This window comes from Coniosporium apollinis (genome assembly GCF_000281105.1).
Source record: "Coniosporium apollinis CBS 100218 chromosome Unknown supercont1.9, whole genome shotgun sequence".
Classification (NCBI taxonomy): Eukaryota; Fungi; Ascomycota; class Dothideomycetes; genus Coniosporium; species Coniosporium apollinis.
Window position 1 is genome coordinate 296,040 of NW_006913271.1, and position 18,156 is coordinate 314,195.

Below are 18,156 nucleotides of genomic sequence, written 5' to 3' on the forward strand. Positions count from 1 at the left end.
TGACCGAATCGCACAAACCATGCAAGTTTCCTGTCTAAAAACAGCTCACACACCTGCCCCCCATCCGGTTCCTGGATAAAAGCCACCGATTCACCTCTTCTGAGTGATGCTCTAGCGCGCACCCGGTACCATGGCTCAGTTATCGGGGCTAGAGAGTGGAACTGCCCGTGCGCCTGAGGAGATCCCACCGGCGCGCCCCTAGCGCATTACCCAACAACGGCCTCCTGGACCGTGCTGGTGCATTCCAAATCTGTCGCGTTTCCATGGTTCACGCTGGTGGTCATTATCGTGGTCTTGGTCTTGGACGGCTGTGGCTGGCTGAAGCTAATTGAGGCTGGCTGAGTGAAGGTTCCGGCCAATGTGTGGCTGGGTCAGGGGGAGCTGAGACTCGGCCTCTTCTGCGTTGGAGGTTGCCGGAGGGCGCGAGAGAGATGTGTATCACTTGCCGTGGTGTAAATTAGATGGATAGACACTAAGTGATTTTGCTGCGCCTCGTAGCGTTCCTCCTGCGTCCACTTCCTATGCAAATTCTATCTATACCGAACGCCGCCGTCCCCGCATTTTAGACAGTTATGCAGGCTTCAGGATCATTAGATATAGGAAAGGTACACGAAATGCAGAAGACAATCTGTTGTATAACAAGTGTAGAGGAATGAACATGAGCGAGCGCACATGATGGATGCTGATTATCCACAATGTTTACATTATCCCCATACTCCAGCAGTGACAGTCGTGCATACAAAAGAGAAGTAGTCAATGAGAGCGTAGAGCAAACGAACGTGAGCTTGTAGAGAAAGCGTTTACCAGGTAAACAGCATCAGATTTGGGTTCAGCGCAAACGGCAGCATGAGGTGGCTGAACACCAGCACGCTGAGCGGCCAGATGGCCGCGAAGAAGCTGATGCGCCACATATCCGGCACGACGGTCGCGCAAACGATCATTGTCGCAGTCGACACGATGACGAAGACGAACGTCCCCTTAAACCGGTTCAGCACGCGCGGAATCTCCTCGAAGAAGCTAATGTTCTCCACCTCCTTCGCCGTAGCGCCCCAGTTCATATCGATGCCGAACATGTGGCTGAGCAAGGCCTGGGAGACGTGTATGGAGATGCCGCCGAGAAAGAGGCAGAGAAGCGGTATCCATTTGAAGTTTTCCCAGAGGCTGGAGAAAAAGCTGCGCTCGCCGGTGCGATAGCGGAGGAAGGCGAGCGCGACGTTACCCAGCGCATTGAAGACGATAACGATGGAGAAGTAGACCTTGAAGGAATCGACGTAGTAGTGGTCTAGGAAACCGGAGAACCAGCCCATAAGGAAGTAGTTGGCTACGGTGAGTAACCATGCGGAACCTAGCGCGTAGTACGTGCCAATGTACGCCAGAATCGTGATTTTGGATGGGAGAGGCATGTTGGATACGATGAATGTGCGGAAGAGTTTCGTGAAGGGGCCTCTAGTAAACCAATAACGGAGAGGATGAAAGATCAGCTCGTTGCATCCGTAGGCGTATTTCTCCCATCGGGCGAGCTCGTCGTAGACTGTCAATGACACGCCCTCCTTGAAACCTTTCTCTGCATATGCGCTGAGTCGCAGGATATAGCCGCTCGATTGGAGGCGTAGGGCCATGTCGAAGTCCTCGGACACGGTAGCCTCGGACCAGTACTTTTCGCGGTGGTCATCTTCGCAGTCGTATGCGATGTCTTGAACGGCCGACCAGCGCAGGATGGCGTTGTGTCCAACAAAGGGCGCGACATCGCCGTTTGCGACGGCATACTCGATCTGAGTGTAGATGAGATTGGTGAAGAAGGTAATGCCTCGCTCGAAGAAGCTGTCTGTAACGTTCATGACACCCGACGAATACTGCATGATCGCAACCTGAGGTGATTGTTCCATCTCACTGACGCCATCCAGGAAGCAATCTACGGGAACACGGGTGTCGGAGTCAATAAGCAGGATATAATCGCCTACGCGAACGTTCCCGTCTGCCCAGGTCATCCCGCGGTCCTCAGCGATAACCTCGTTCAGTGCTTGAGTGTATGCCGCGGCTTCGTCTTCTCGGCTCCAGGTTTCCGGTCGGACACCGCTGGCAAGCTTGTCTTCGATCCTGTTGCTGACCCACAGAGCGTAGTTCATGTTCGAAGCCTTCTTGAACTTTCCACGGCGCAAGAATATCTCGTCGCTTCCTTCAATCGGCTTAGAGTTGTGCTTTGGCCGAGCAACCCAGCCGATGTTGTGTTCGTCGTAAAAGTCTTGGCGCTGGTGTGCTTCATCGTCTGGCAGCAGCTGCATACCGTCATCGTTGATAAAAATGTTTGCAGTACCGCCCTGCATCTCATACGTCGAGATGGCAGCTTTGATTGAGCGAATTGTGGGCTCGATAACGGAATGAAGGCCTTCCTTGTACACTGGGCACTGGATGGTTACGTGCGGAAGCGGTCCCCGTTCCCTGTTCAGTCGGCGCGGTTTGATTCCAGAATAGTTCTTCGTGTTTCTTTTCATCTGGCCGATCGGACCAATGCATTGTGCGATGTTACCCGCAAGAGCTTGGAAGAAGAACTACAAATTAGTTAGCTGGCATTTGATGACCGAGAATTGATGATACCCTACCAATCCTAGCCACATCTGAGGAATCAATAGCAGAATGAATGCCAGTCGAATCCAGTTGTGATCAACGAAGATCTCTATCGCAACTCGCCGCCAACCAGATCCGATGGCGGCTAAGGTAAGTAATAAAGTGCAGGCAGTGAGTATTGGTTGAATTAGGACGACACGACGTGGCTTCTCATCAGGGAGCATCTCTCCATCGTGACCTTCGAGTTCTTGTACTTGCACCTGCGCAGGCTTTTCCTCTTTCTCCTCAGGGTATGCGTCCCCGTTGCCCCAGATCATCTGAATCAGAGCCTGCTCCAACCGCTCCACGCGACCAATCAGCTTTTTCGGTTCGTCGTCCCACACGACTAAGATTCCCCTGTCGGCAATAAAAGCAGCGAACTGATGCTTCTGACACCGCGGCAGGTAGGACATATCGGGCAGGACCTGAATTCGCAAGCCAGGCTGAATCTCTACATAAGGGTGTTGATTGCTGTGAAGTAGGATCTTGATCACCCTCGTGTTTACAGTCATGGCAACCTGGAGCGAGTCAGACGCGTGACGCAGTTAGTACGGTACACAGTTTGCTTACTCGAACGTTGAGAGTTTCCACGGCCTTGAAGAAACCGTAACGCTCTACAGCCAGGTCTGGGGGACTGCATGTGTATGCACCCCGAGATTTCTTGAGCACTACACCTTCCTCGTACTCGCCAGAGGTCCACAGCCTCTCTTCTTGTCTGGAATGTAGCCAGTTCACCATGACATCACATTTGATATCGTTGATCTCCTCCATGGCGTTGTTGCGAAAGTCGCCGACAGGGTAGATCGATCCAGGCCTTGAGCCCCACGGCGATGCTGGCGTCGAGTCTCCTGCCCGTGGTGTGGATGGTACCCGCGGCGTCTCTACCATCTCCACCGTCTTTTCCGACTCCTCTCTCTTGTGAGCCTCGCCCCGACCGGGCGCGAAATACGATTTGATTCCGGACATTGTGATAAGATGGAAATCTAATGAGAGCGGATTCAAGCCCCCGCGGCGAATTCCGCGCTTCTTAGTGAATATTACACCAACCCTTAGTTGTGCTGAGTGGCGGACAAGCTTGAGACCGTCGCGAGAGCTGCGGTGCTTCCTCAGTTCAATTCTGGAAAGCCAGTTTTATTAATGTTCGTAACGAAGAATGCTCCTGTGTGTATCAACTGATCTTTGGTATTCGGGACTGGTGAGAGTGTAACGAATGTGAACTGCAGATTGCAGACAGAGTCGGTCTGAGAATTAGGGGAAATAAGTACAGTCAGGAAGAGCGAAGGGAGATTAGAGTGAAGAAGCCAGCAACAGTAAGGGTGTGCAGGAGAGGTTTTCCCAAAAGATTGGACGTGGGTTGAGAGAGTCATAAAGTACGTGCTCGAGAGCTCCGCCGTGGACCCTACCGGGCTTGGACAAAGAACATCTTCATGATATCGATAGATTAGCCTTCTCAGCCAGCCTGAAGCGCGCCTTGCCTTACTAAAAGGGCTCCCGGCGTCTCAGTACAACCCGGGAGCCTAACACATGTGGCTTGAAGACTGAAGGGAAGTTGGATGCCTAGTCCTTAGCCTGTGTCTCCATTAGGACCTGCTTTGATATTGACCCCATCCTTTGTGGCCCTCATGGCAGGCCTTTCCTGGCGAGTCCCACCACATGATCGGCTTGTATATGTCTAACCTTGGTACGTGGTCCACTTTGCGGAGTCTATGATGGCAATCACTGGGCTCGCACTTCAACGACTTCCACATGCTAGGCCACTCCCGCTGAGCAGGAACAACTCAATCAACGGACATTAGTGGAAGATAGTCTGTCTGGAATCGCAGCCACTGCAGCCGCGCTGTTCGGCAGGGCCGGGTCCAACGCGCGAAGGAAGATTGGGCTGAGGGGCAACGGCAGGCCCACCCTGCTCCTTGTGGATGTCTCGGGCCCCCTGATGCTCATAGTAGCGTCCGTGGTACTGAGGAGAGAACGATGAACGGGAGCGACGTTGATGCCACGAATCTAGGATCGGCGATAATAAAAGTGCCGACTCAACCCCTCACAATGATTTGTTACTACCCCTGACGCTACCCGAGCGAGTTCCCGATGGCGTTCCTTCGTCCCGCACCTCCCCCGTCGCGGATCCCGGTTCATGTTTCCAACTTATTCCAAGCTCATGCAGCACTTGCATCTCTTCCTCGACCATTTGCTAGCTCCCTTGAGTATTGCAAGGCTGTATGCGCACCGATAATAACCTGGCTTGGAGAGGCGGCAACCCGTGCGAGGGATAACGACAGCTGGATAAGGCGGTAAAGTCGTCGAGAACTTTGCCAAGGCCCCAGCTCTTGCTAGCACAATGACCTCAACTCCTCAACTCAAGCCGCCGGCTGACTAAAGTTCTCCTGTGGTAGTCCGCTACCAGTCTTCACGTTCCTGTGTCCTTATAGCGGAGCTTGTTCTTGGAGGCTCCAGTTCAACAAGCGCCTTACGCCTCGTGCTACAGAGCCTTGTCGCCCCTTGCCCATAAACTTTGTCCAGCGACTGCAGTAGGCCTGGATCCCCCTACGAGGGTACTCCAAGGAAGGGCCGGATGCCCCCCCGGTCCGCATACGCGCGCTGCCTGTGCCAAGCAAAATCTTCAACCAACTGCATAGTCAGCTTTTATTAAGTTCTGTGGAGCTCTGCCGGAGTTCGAGTATTCCTGTGTCTTCCATCCGTTCAAGTCCCTACCTCCTGTTAATGCAGGCGGGACGGGAGTCGGGGGGCGTCTAGCCCTTACTTGGAGCACCATTGTAGTTCGTGCAATCAACCCGCAGTGCTGGCGAATGATAGGAAGCGGAACTCTGTGCGGAGAGAAGCGCCTCATGGATAAGTGATACCAGCAACCTTGCCGTAGTGGTTTGACTTTTAAGCTTGAGTTCTGACTGAGAAGCCCCAGGCTAGCAACTCAGCTAGGCCACCGTTCCCACTAAATCTTCCGGCATCTGCAGTGGAAATTGAGCGTTCCTGCAATAGACACACGCTATTCTGGAACAAAGAGTCAGCCGCAATGGCGCGTCTCTGGCTGGGCTGAAAGACAGCTGCCGCGCCATTCCGAGTGCCCTCGTCTTCAAAGGCTGGCCACGGTCTCAGAGACGTGATGCACGTTCGCCGATACGGACGCGCTATGTTGAAGGTAGAGGACCGCTGCGCGTCATTTTGGCCAACACAGTAACGGGACCGCCGCGGCGGTGTCGAACGCGTTTTGCGCTGACAGCTAGCTCACTCGCCCCTAGACACCTACATTGTTCGAAGGCCCCCAAGTTGGCTTGAGCGAACACACGGTCAGTCCTGTCGACTCTGCGCCGTTCTGTGGCCCGCTGCCCTATGATATACCGGTCTGGAGAGGACGTGTAACATGCAAAGAGGACTCTTCTTTCGCTCTTCTGAGTAGCCGCTTGAGGGAGCTAGACCTTTCCCCCTAGAGTTTTTGACAGAAGCGTAGGCACTATTATCATCTGTCTGTCGGTGGCCTGACTAAGAGTGAGCTGACAGAACACTGCCTACAACAACAAGATGTTGATGAGCGCTCGGTTGTGCTTCACTCCAATGATGAGTACTGACTAGTTTCACGGCAGCGTTATGACAGTCAAGGCATGAATAACCTGCTGATATGATTTGGCTTCGCGACTTCTTGCCGTGCTTCTTGAAAGTCTGCAAATTTTCACAATATGTTCTGTGTTCTTGCGACAGGAGCGTTATTCCAGTCTCATCTTCAATCAATCTATGTGTGCACCAACAAAATTCGAAGGTATGCGTGGATTTTGGAAATCATGTAATGAGGCACTTAGTCGCAAATCACTTCACTTCACCCTTTCTTCCCATTGTGACGAATTTTGCTCCCATGACCTCGTCACCAAAAGAACCATCCACGAACACTATCAGATCTCAGTCTCTGCCTCCGCTCCTGTGGTCCTTCTCATCGTTCGATCTGCCCACGTCTCCTGCGGAACCTGGGACATTTGCAGGCACATAACAAACGCCGACGACGCAGCAGAAGAGCATCCTCTGAGGATGAACCTTTCAAGATACTGGTCTGAGTGGAGTGACGGCGATCGCCACTACCGGTGGACGTTGATTTGCGAGTTGTGGTGGCTGCTCCACTATTTCGCCCTTCTTGTGCTCTCCCTGCGTCTAGGATTTCCGTTCACTACGGCAAATGACAAACAGTGAGTGCAGCTTGTTCCATTCCGTCCCGCACAAGTCACCGATGGGGTTGTTTGCAACACATCCCATCCATATCGAAGGAACGCCATTAGAACTAAGCTGACACTTCCAGGTTGTATATTGCCCTGCTCGCACCCTCATGCTTGGCTCTGTTCCTGAACGCAGGCGGTCTTTGTTACTTTGTACTGAGATGCCGCTACCGCCTCCTTTCGCGGACACCATTCGTTCTGTTCGTTATCGACGTTGTGGATGTTATTATTCAGGTGCTTCCTGCTTCAGTGGAAAATGCGCATCTCAATCACGCGGACCGGGAGCATATCAGGCGTATCAATGCTATTGGGTGTGCGCTCCAGTATATGAACCCCAGCCCTCCTCATCCTTTTGCGTGATATCTATCTGATGCGTTTTGCACACGCTACTGAAGGCTGACGGATCCTTTTAGAGTTACGTGCGCACTCTCCCTCTGGATGTACGCAATCTACTGGATAAAGTCGGAGACTGACCCTTACGGGAACATGCCCTCACGTCTCGAACGAGGCACCAGCGATTACAATCGCGGCAACCGCAGCGGCCCCCGGATTCCTCGCACACCCACCCGTGGCAGAACTGCGGTCACGAGACCCGGAATTTCAAACATAACCGATAGCGAGCTTGCGGCTAACTCTTGCAGCAACTACGACCTGCCTGTGCGCGACCTGACAAGCGGTACTCTTGGCACCCCTGAGACTCCAGTCAGAACACCTGTGCACCAAAGGTGGTTCAGAACCGCCAATCGACGCGGTCGCGCCAGTCCGCCCGATTCTCCATCACCCAGACGGCCTAAGATCTCCTTGCCAGTCGGTCCACTCCACCGGATGAACGCTCTCAATGAAAATCGCCTCTCTGACCAGATCACTCTCGACGAGGCTCTCCGCGACCACAAGCTTGACCCGAAGCTAGATGACAGCGAAATTAGGGCCGCGATGCGGGAGATGGGACTCGAAACTGGAGCACTGAGATACATGAAGCCAGCGAGGCGCTCGTCAGAGCTACTATCAACCGCTCGGCCACTCACGGAACTTTTGAATTCGAAGCCGAGTGTGAGGGCTGTGAGCGGAGAGGGGGACGTTGCTACATCCGCTGATGTCAGCAGGAGCACCACTCCGGTTGTGGAGAAGTGGCGGGACGAGCTGTGAGTGAGTTGTCTATGCGAAAGAGTGCGATCTGGACGGCGATGCAGCGGATGTGCGAGATGGACGTCCTTAGAGTGTGCGAACTTTCCGATGGTCTCGAAAGCCTCAAACGCATCTGGCATGTGCTGCGATGCGAGGGAGAGGATATGAAACTGAGCTTTTTTTTGCTTGCTAACATGAACGGTCCTAGCCATCAACGGTCTTGTGTCTTCTCTGAGTCTGTGGCGATTGATTTTTTACTGCATCTGGCACCTGTTGTGCGTCTCTTCAGGTCTTTCGTAGGTCAATCCGAACGAAAGTCACTCTGATAAGCTACATCTGGTGGCACCTTCGGCTCGGCATTTGGTCCAATCTAGATTCTAGAAACATCATGATTGCTTCGGCAACGATGTGCACAACTCCCCATATTTGTTTCTTAGCGCTGACAACAATGTGGTCCCTAGCGCTATCGCTTTCTGTTTAGGGTCTAAAAATCTAGTTCGAGCGTTCGTTTAAAAGCCATTGGGGAACTTTAGCCAAGGTTCAAAGTATCGCGCCGCTGCAATCCGGCACTCCACCATTGTTCCACAGCGGCCCGGATCGTTATCATCAGTACCAGGATCTATTGATACCTGCTAACAGACACAACAGGAGCTCTACATACCGTAACCCCGCCCGCACGCGCGGCAGACTTGCTAGAGACACGAGCGATGGTGATATCCACGCCAAGCATTCCTCACTGACACCCACCCACAACATGTAAACACGCCTTCACGATCTCTCCCATCCTACATCTCCATCGAACCCCGCACAAAGCAACCCGCGCGCTCTCTCGCCGCGATGAAGCCACTAACCCTCCTCTCCTCCCTCATCCTCGCCACCTGCGCGCTCACCCACCCAAGCGAGCACCACCACCCCCGCTACATGCCCACAATCCACTATATCCCCCCCAACATCTCCCGCCCTACCGACTCTCGAAACACGACACGCTGCCACCCGCCCACCGCGCAGGGCCACATGATCTTCGCCTCGCCGCGCCGGCCAGACATCGAGCTGCTCGTGCGGACGCAGTGGCATATCGTCTACCCCGGCCGGATGCGCTCAGCGCTCATGGAGGTCGGGTTCGTGATCGTGGATGGGAGGACGGAGAGGAGGTGTGGGTGGTGGGAGGGGGACGGGTTGTGGGCTGCGGGTGTTAAGAGAGGCGTGGTGGCTTGGAGGACTAGGAACGGAACGGATGAGGATGGGGACAGGGGGCGGGAGAAAGGAGGAGAGGAAGAGGCAGAGCCGCCGGAGGAGGATATGCTGGAGCTTGTTGGGCAGGTGCTAAGGAGCACGTATCCGGCGCTGGAGATTGCGCTGGTGGTTGTGGGCGCGGCGGGGGCGCCGTTTTGGTTGCTGCTCGCGGGGTGGGTGGTTTGGTGGCTTGCGATGGAGGTGTGGTGTTGCTTGAGGGGTGTGGTGAGAATTGGGAGGAGAGTTTCTGGGTGTGGGACTGAGAGGAGGGTGGATAAGAGGGGGTGGAGGTGGTGACTTGGGATAGTTTCTTGTAGGGTGAACGAAAGTAATTTGAGATGGAAGAGAGAAGCACTTGGAGGAAGCTTTCGGCGCTGGTTCGTTCCTTCTTTACGTACTGGCGTCTCAAATCTTAAATCCACACTACAGCATCTGGTGCAAATCCCAAGCCAATCCTCCGCAGTCATGCGACTTTCGCTTTTGAACCCCGGCGCCTCGCTAATGCAACTCTTCCGTCAACGCCTCGCTTCCATCAAGAGAAGAACTTCGAATACGCCGCCTTCTCCTTCTTCTTCCGCTCCGCGACCCTCTTCTTCGCGGCATCGCGCTCTTTCGAGATGGCCGCATCGCCCGGCACGCACTTGAGCGCCTCCTCGAGATCCGCGATCGCCTCGTCATCGTCTCTCCTTCCGGCCTTCGCGAGCGCCCGCCGGTACAGCGCCTTGCCCTTCTCCGCGTCGCCTATGCCCGGAACCTCCAGTGCGGACGTAGCTGAGGAGAGCGCGTCATCATAGGCGGAGAGCTTGAGCTGCAGAAGCGCGCTGTTAGAGTGCAGGGTGAATTTCAACTTATTCGCCTCGCTCTGCAATCCTCCCGCCTCTCCATCCGCAGCATCATCCGGCTCAGGGAATTCCCGAAGATACCGCAACCCCTTCTGATATTTCGCAAGCCCGACCCTTGCATCCCCGCTCTTAAACGCCTTATTTCCGAACTCTTTTAGCTCGCCTGCGATCTTCAGCACCGCCTGCGGGGTCCACTCTTGCCCATCGTTCTCGTCCTCGGGGTAGTCCTCGTATGGGTCGCCCGTGACGTCCGGCGCCGCCGTCTTATCTGTAGCGCGATCATAAGCATCGCCGGTTAGCTCGCCGCAGTCGACGATTGTGGCCTCGGCGTTGGGCTTGTCGTTGGGACCTGTGGGGGTGTTTTCGAGGGCGCGGACGATGGATTTGCCGGAGAGAACTTCGCCGAAGACGACGTGTTTGCCGTCGAGGTGAGGAGTTGTGACCGTGGTGATGAAGAACTGGGACCCGTTGGTGCCTGTGTGTGCGATGGGTTGTTAGCTTGACGGTCTGACGATTCTGGCGTGCCGAGCTCGTTTGTAGATTCTCCCGGCTTCACGCGGCTTGGGCTCCGCGGTGAAGCGGAGTGTCTCGGAGGAGCTACGCAACGGAGAGCTAGCAGATCGAGTACGTACCAGGGCCGGCATTCGCCATGCTAAGCAAGAACGGCTTGTCATGCTTAAGAACAAAGTTCTCGTCCTCAAACTTCTCGCCATAGATACTCTCGCCGCCCGTGCCATCGCCTCTAGTGAAGTCGCCGCCCTGGATCATGAACTGCTTGATGATTCTGTGGAAGGACGAGCCCTTATAGTGCAGCGGATGGCCGCTCTTTCCTTTGCCCTTCTCGCCCGTGCAGAGTGCGCGGAAGTTCTCGGCTGTCTTGGGGACGACATCATTGTAGAGCTCGAAGGCGATGCGGCCGAGCCGGTTGCGGCCGAGAGTCACGTCGAAGAAGACGCGGGAGCGCTCTGTGGGGTCTGTGAGCTTATGAGGGGCATGGTCAGCGGGAGGTGGGGGTGTACTTGGAGATGCCATTGCGGACGTGAAGGTTGTGTGCAGCACTGTGGGCGGTCTGTGGGGTGCGAATTACTGGTGACAAGACGGAAAGCTGTTGGTTGACTGGTAGACTGGTAGACTGGGAGACTGGGAGACTGGGTGGTGAGGCTGACTTAGGGTTTGGGGGGTGTGTGTGTGCCTAGAAGTTTCGACGTGCGTGGTTGTTTGTGGGCACATCCACATTTCGTGCACGGGGCAGCTTCACCAAGACCTTCAAGTTGTTGAACCAGCACTGGACATACATCAAACCAGTGGAGTCCACTGGATTGCTGACATAAGTGTAAACTGCCTGTCGAGGGACCCAAAGATAAGTGAGCATTAATCATGCAACAAGTGGCAAGCGGCAACGTAGACTGAGCATTAATGTTCTCCGTCAAATGAGCACTCTAAGGCGAGTCACTTGATGATACCGAGCGTCTAAGGCACAACTCCATCTATAAGGCGGTGGACTCGTCCGCGAAGGCTTTCATGAACCGGGAGGCACCCAAGCTAGAACCCATCTCTGCTGTAAAACGCCAACCAATGCACACACGCTGCTGCTCCACGCTACTCTAGAAGCTCCGCCGGGAGTACAAACTCGGCGTTGTACTTTCTCATGACACCTGCAAGCTCGTCCAGCGTGAACATCTTTCCGCCCCCTGGCATGTTGGGGTCCCAGTCTTGCTTGGGCTTAGGCGGATCTGTGTCAATCTCGAGGGTGACCTGTACGGGTTAGTGCATGGTCGCGGGTGATGTCCGGAGCTGCGAAATATCGAGGATATAGAGGGTGTACCTCGTCTTCCAGGCAAGTGTATTCAACACCCATGGGCCCGTACTCCGGAGCGTTGGGATCCTTCGGGGGCTGGTCTTCACCTACCGGTCCATCATTGACGAGGGCAACATCCATCATCGCTTGGAAGACGCCATCTTTGACTTTTTCTGGCTGGTAGAGCCGCTGCACCTTCTCGAAGAAGGTGGCGTAAAGCTCCTTTGCTTTGACACCGCTGGCCGATTTGTGGAAATCAGGCTTGTTGCCCTTCTTTGTCGAGGCGAGAAGCGTGAACTGAGATACTGAGACGGGTCAGTGGGTTTGCGTTCTCGGTCGAGATGACGGATGATATACCGCAGAGGATCTCGCCTCCAACCTCTTGGACACTCTTCTTCCACTGCAACGCCACGTGAGCAACTGCCTTTACTGGGACGCACAACAGCGTCAACGTACTCGGCCACCTTCATCATCATCCCACATCTTCATCTTTAGGACTCTTCCAGCCATAGTCTCGGCGTCTTTCTGGGTATCATCTTTGGCCACAGCAGCAAAGACCAGGACGCCCTTGCCGATGCTAGAGATGAGGTTTCCGTCAACGGTTACTGACGCGGATTTGACCCGCTGTAGAACAGCTAGGTAGGCAAAGTCAGCTCCACCGCGTGGAAGCAACGCTCGCTGCCGTCTTGCCTTTCATGCTGCACGTATCGGAAATCCGTGGTGGGGCGGGAGAGCGTCCGTAGGGCTGAAATGGGGGAGACAATGAGAAGTTCTAGTTATTCAAGCGGGATATGAAATGAGTGGGTTATCCGCCTAAGGCTTCCCACGCGGCTCGCGTTCTCCTTCGCGGAGGGTGATCTATCTAGTGACAGATGGGATGTGTGCATCTTGTTTATTGATGATTGCACCGCGGTGATCTCGCTCTCCCGTCGCGCACAAAGGTCGCGCCGCCAAGACCCGGCCCATCACCAACCACATCCCATCTCCCATCCGTCGACAACAACCTCTCCATGCTCCACACCCGAACCGTGGATTGGACCCTCCCCCCCGCTACCTCGCGCAACTCCCTCATACGCCCACACTCCCTTCCGACCTCACGACACTCCCTCGCATCGCGAACGAACCACTTCGCTATCTTGCAAGGCTAGCCCTCCACCATGGCCGCCCGGAAGCTTGCACAAGAGGTCGACAAATGCTTCAAACAGATCCAACTGGGCGTCGCCGCTTTCGAGTCGGTGCACGACAAGATCAGCCAGACGACAAATGCGTCGCAGAAGGAGAAGCTAGAAGAGTCCCTCAAGAGGGAGATCAAGAAGCTCCAGCGATTGCGCGATCAGATCAAGACATGGTGCGCCGGCAACGAGATCAAGGACAAAGGCCCTCTGGTCGAGCAGAGGAAACTCATCGAATCAGTGCGTCCACCTCCGGCAGTGCTCCTCTTTGGCAGCTCACCGTGCTGACGCAGCACAGCAAATGGAGAAGTTCAAGGCGGTCGAGAAGGAGATGAAGACGAAAGCCTACTCGAAAGAGGGCTTGTCGCAATCGGCGAAACTCGACCCAAAGGCGCAAGAGAAGGCGGATGCCTCCGAATATCTACAGAGCATGGTGGAGGAGCTGGAGCGGCAGGTGGAGAACAAGGAGGCTGAGGCCGAAGCGATGCATGCGAGTATGAAGAAGGGCAAGAAAGACAACACAAAGTCCATGCGAATAGCGGAGCTCGAGAGGGTGATGGAGCGGCACAAATGGCATCAGGGCAAACTGGAGCTGATTCTCCGAGCGCTAGAGAATGACAACGTGGAGGTTGAACAAGTGAACGCCCTGAAGGACTCTCTCGAGTACTACGTGAATAACAACCAGGAAGTCGACTTCCAAGAAGATGACACATTCTATGATGATTTGGATCTGGACGAGGAAGAGGGGCTATACGGCATGGCAAACGAGGTGGACCGGGTATCTTCGCAAGACACACAATCAGTACAAGACGAGGTACCGGAGCTGGATACACGGACGGCACCTACGGCTGCCAAGTCGAAACCTTCAGTACCGGATACAGCGGTGGCAGGAGCGAGGCGACCCTCAGCACAACTGAAATCGCCTCTTCCCGCATTAGCGACATTACACACACCATTACCAAGTACATCGAATGGAGTGCCACCAATAAACATGAAGCCGGCGCCGATACCACAGAGGATACCGGGCGAACCTTTAAAATATGCATCTGCAGCGGCGGCAGCGGCGGCGAGTGATAAGAACGGTGTCGGAATTGCACCGTTACCTCCTCCACCAGGCGCAGCGCCGGTTTCAGGGCCAAATGCCGGACTCATAACACAAACAGCCGCATCTATACCAAGCGCTCAACCGAGCGCCAAGCCGAGTGCGGCGACATCCCCATCCCCAGCGCCTTCGCAACTGGTGGCACCGCAACAGAAACCCGTTGCCTCAGTCTCTGGTAGCATCGACGACGGGTCGACAGCGCCAATCTCAAGCAAGTCACCGGCGCCCAGTCACTCAAGTGCGGCGGCACCAAGTACTCAGGCGAGCAGTGCGCCGCCGACCCCAGCATTAGAGACCGCACAACCCCAAAAGGCTCCGTTGACGGAAGAGGCGCCGCAGCAAGCGGACAGCAGAAAGGAGTCCGGGCAAACTCAAAGCCAAGCCAGCGACGCGCCGCCGACGCCTGCCCTAACCAATGGCGAATCCCACGTTGATGCTGAAGAGGATGAATCTGTCTATCACCTACCATCCAGCCTCTCCGACCTCCTCGAATCCTTCGAAGCCACCAAGGCGGAACTCACATCCGGCACCAAGCCTTCTCCTGAACATCTTCTCCTCACCTCTCAAGCCTCCTGTCCGACAGCGGAAGACGCCGAACGACCGCGACCGTACAGGCCGTTCCAACCATACCAGTACACTCCCTCGCATTACCCTCAAGAGCCGCTAGCGATATTCGATGACCCCCGATTATACAGCAGGCTGGATACGGACTTCCTCTTTTACGCGTTTTACTACAGGCAAGGCACCTACCAGCAATATCTCGCGGCGAAAGCGCTCAAGAGCCAAAGCTGGCGGTTCCATAAGCAGTATCAAACGTGGTTCCAACGGCATGAAGAGCCGAAGAGCATCACAGAGGACTACGAGCAAGGGACATATCGGTTCTTTGACTATGAAAGTACATGGTATGCGACATGCCCCTCTCAATCTAATTACGAGTTTTGATAGAAGGACCGGGACTAATCTCGTAATGTCTAGGATGAATCGGCGAAAGATGGACTTTCGTTTCGCGTACAAGTTCCTAGAAGACGATCTATGAGGCGGATGCAATTGTTCTGCAGCTTGGGGTTCTGGCGAAAGAGGAAGCCTGGCGGCTGGGAGGCATGAGCCGGGTTTTTGGCTTGAAGGTAGCTTCCAATGAAAGCGAAAGCAGTCCAATTGGATCGCTTGATTTGTGACGCAATTGCTGCTCTCACAGTTCGACTGAGTGACCAGAGCGCTCATAAGGCCTGGAACCTGATAATCGCCCTTCAGTGTATCAGTGTATCGGATGATTGATTACGTGATTGGAGTTGAGAGAGATGCCCAGGTATTCGGGTAAAGTTTTTTCAGTTCCGATCACAGCCTGACGACAGCAGCGACACTGTTCAAGGTACTCGTAAGTGACCGCAGCCTTCACGAGAGATCGTCACCCACACCGACACCCCAGCCTGTTTGCGTCGGGCTTCGAAGAGCAGTGTCGGCTGTGAGAGAGCAAGCAGGCAAACCAGGCAAAATATGCCAAGAGACACGTCGTCGATATCCCCCGCTTCGGGGCGCGTCCCGCCGGCAGGACTGACAACACATGCACACCTCACACCTCGACTGATATAAGAGACCTGTCGTTTCCGCATGCGGTCTCGGTATGCCTCACAAGGCAATCTTTTCTCTAGCCGGTTCCGGCGTGTCAATGTCTGGTCTCTCCGTCCCACTTTGGTAGGCCTATCCGGTCTCGAATCACCGCTTCGCAACTCAATTATACTGGCCGCCAATCAAGCCTGGTCAATTGTGCCTGTGACAATCACCGATCAACTCCACGCCGCTCTCCTTGAGTTCGCTTCCGTGTATACAGCAAGGATATCAATCCATCGGGAAAAAGTGATGCTGCCCGAAGCGAAGCAGCTGATGTAGTTCCACGGCGAGAACCACCATCCAGCCCGTGCAACAACGGCGACAGATAAGACTTTCGGTAACAGATATGAGATGTTCCCAGATCTCGTCGACGCTTAGATCCCGATTCCAACCGACAGAATTGCCGGGATGGCGGCCACCTGCACCACTATGGTGACCTCTGAAGGCTAGTTAGCCTCATTCGTATTGACCACCGTCGACTACCCATCGAGAAACCTCCGATTCCATCACACGTGGCATGCAACTACAGGTGCTGTACAGCGCAGGACACACTAATGCACCTCTCATGCTGTAGCAGAATCTGCTTTGCATTCGCTACTCCGATTGACTGCCTTGAAAACTATTTGGAGCCCGAGATCTGATCCTACCACCGATCAGCTGGCATTAAGTCTTTCACGGGACTCAGGAGCAGACCGCGTGTGACAGCTTGTTCTTTAGGCATCCGTCGTCGAGAGGATAGAGGCAACTGCGAAGCACCGCAGCAGTAGTGGAGGCGTTGCGATATTCGGAGAGTAGAAAGGGCGTAGCACGAAACACATAAATACAAGGAGCCGCTCAATACTTATAGTCTACACTGTGCTACATCAATCAATTGGACAAGACGCAGCAAGTCTAAGACACTCGAAGCCCTTAATCCTTAGCTGGTATGGTGGTCATGGGCATCAATACATAAGCGTTCCGCGTTACTGATGCACACTATACTAGACTCCCAACCAACGTCCCGCTGTACGAAGTTCTCGAACGCCAGCATCATGCGGGTCCCTCTCATCCCTCACTCCAACGCCGAACAAGAGGTACGGGGCTTAGGTTTGGACATTTGCCAGTCGGTTTGGTGACTTTGTCCTGGTTGTAGGCATCCGAGCACCACACAATCTCTAGCTCTTCGAACGGAATATATTACACCCCTACCACTCTTTCTATTGGGCAGGATTACTCGCCCGCGGCTACCCCTTCTACATCCTACACACCCTCTTCCACCTGCACCTCTGGTGACCGAGACTATCGCTCCGCAGATGTGAACAGCGACGCAATCGCCTGGCAAACCTATAGCCATTCCAGACCTTCCGGATCTCGTTCACATTCTATTGCAAGTACAGCATGCCAGGACGTGGATCAACTACAGAGCCCGGGGTACTCCTTCGGCCAAGTCACTCAAACCCACGGTTCTGGAGCGGACTTTACCTACCGTGACATCGCGGACCACCCTTATATAACTTCCCAAAGAGCCGCAGAATATACCCAACAATACAGTCCACAGAGCTCGCTCCCGGTGCAATACTCCGCGGCGACCTCTTTCAGTCAAGATCCGTACCTTCACCACATACTCCCTTCTTACACGGCCGCTACGACAGTGAGCACAGATCAGCTCACTTCTTCGCCAACAAGACAACGTAAGCACAACCGAGGCTCCGGCACTAGTCATGTGACAACTACATACCAATTTGCGACAGACTACATTCAGCAGCACGACCATCTTGCTTTTGACACGGATGATTCCTTCTTGGCCGAGCCTTTCGACCAGCACTCGTTTGAGACCTCCACGTTCCCTATGACCACAACTACCAGCGCTACCAGCGAGACTAGCGAGCTCCAGCGCTCAACTTCCAAAGCCTGTCGCGGCCGCCGGACTTCCACCCCACACAGCCCCGGGTCCTCGGCCAGCAATGAAGTGCAACATACCTGCCATTGCGACGCGTCTTTCAAGCGCGCCGCTGACCTCACAAGACACCGCATGAGCGTGCACGGAGAGAACGTCATACTGTTTGACTGCGATTTTCCCGGGTGCAATAGAAGAGGCGCATCCGGGTTCAAGAGGAAGGACCATCTGAACGAGCACAAGCGGAATGTGCATAATCTGTATATTCAGAAGAGGGAGAAGGGCCAGAGGAGCGCGCGTGATCCTAGGCCGGAAGAGGGTTTTACTGGCCGAGGTGGTTACTAGGGGTTTGAGAATCCTTTCATGGGTTGATCGCGTGGAAATTCATTGGGCAAGCTGCACAGGTGTATACGAGCAGGCAGTGGGAGTCGAAGGCTTTTGTGCTACGCGTGATTCCTTCTTTTCGATTGATCCTTTCATCCTTCTTTCTTACCCCCATCATTGTTCTAACATCTCGCGGATTCTGCGTAAGGTTGTCCTCTTCTGGCCGCAATACTTCGTCGGCGCCTGTTTTACCACTCT

At 54.5% G+C, this 18,156-nt stretch overlaps 6 protein-coding genes across 6 annotated transcripts; 3 read left to right on the top strand and 3 right to left on the bottom strand.

Moving 5' to 3' along the window:
• Positions 1–800: 800 nt before the first annotated feature.
• On the bottom strand, positions 801–3,570 carry W97_02457 (uncharacterized protein; the record flags this gene model as incomplete). The annotated part of the gene is made up of 3 exons (XM_007780357.1): positions 801–2,549; positions 2,601–3,122; positions 3,175–3,570. 3 exons carry the CDS (start codon positions 3,568–3,570, stop codon positions 801–803), a joined length of 2,667 nt encoding a protein of 888 aa, XP_007778547.1.
• Positions 3,571–8,780: 5,210 nt separating this feature from the next.
• Positions 8,781–9,473, top strand: W97_02458 (uncharacterized protein; the record flags this gene model as incomplete). The annotated part of the gene is made up of 1 exon (XM_007780358.1): positions 8,781–9,473. The coding sequence occupies one exon, from the start codon at positions 8,781–8,783 to the stop codon at positions 9,471–9,473; it is 693 nt and encodes a 230-aa protein (XP_007778548.1).
• Positions 9,474–9,708: 235 nt separating this feature from the next.
• On the bottom strand, positions 9,709–11,050 carry W97_02459 (uncharacterized protein; the record flags this gene model as incomplete). Its single annotated transcript, XM_007780359.1, has 2 exons — positions 9,709–10,493; positions 10,651–11,050. 2 exons carry the CDS (start codon positions 11,048–11,050, stop codon positions 9,709–9,711), a joined length of 1,185 nt encoding a protein of 394 aa, XP_007778549.1.
• Positions 11,051–11,617: 567 nt separating this feature from the next.
• W97_02460 (uncharacterized protein) lies at positions 11,618–12,326 on the bottom strand (the record flags this gene model as incomplete). Its single annotated transcript, XM_007780360.1, has 4 exons — positions 11,618–11,773; positions 11,844–12,121; positions 12,174–12,216; positions 12,273–12,326. The coding sequence occupies 4 exons, from the start codon at positions 12,324–12,326 to the stop codon at positions 11,618–11,620; spliced, it is 531 nt and encodes a 176-aa protein (XP_007778550.1).
• Positions 12,327–12,973: 647 nt separating this feature from the next.
• Positions 12,974–15,126, top strand: W97_02461 (uncharacterized protein; the record flags this gene model as incomplete). Its single annotated transcript, XM_007780361.1, has 4 exons — positions 12,974–13,228; positions 13,287–14,407; positions 14,468–14,992; positions 15,066–15,126. 4 exons carry the CDS (start codon positions 12,974–12,976, stop codon positions 15,124–15,126), a joined length of 1,962 nt encoding a protein of 653 aa, XP_007778551.1.
• A 1,603-nt stretch (positions 15,127–16,729) lies between these two features.
• Positions 16,730–17,919, top strand: W97_02462 (uncharacterized protein; the record flags this gene model as incomplete). The annotated part of the gene is made up of 2 exons (XM_007780362.1): positions 16,730–16,771; positions 16,831–17,919. The coding sequence occupies 2 exons, from the start codon at positions 16,730–16,732 to the stop codon at positions 17,917–17,919; spliced, it is 1,131 nt and encodes a 376-aa protein (XP_007778552.1).
• Between the last annotated feature and the right edge of the window lie 237 nt (positions 17,920–18,156).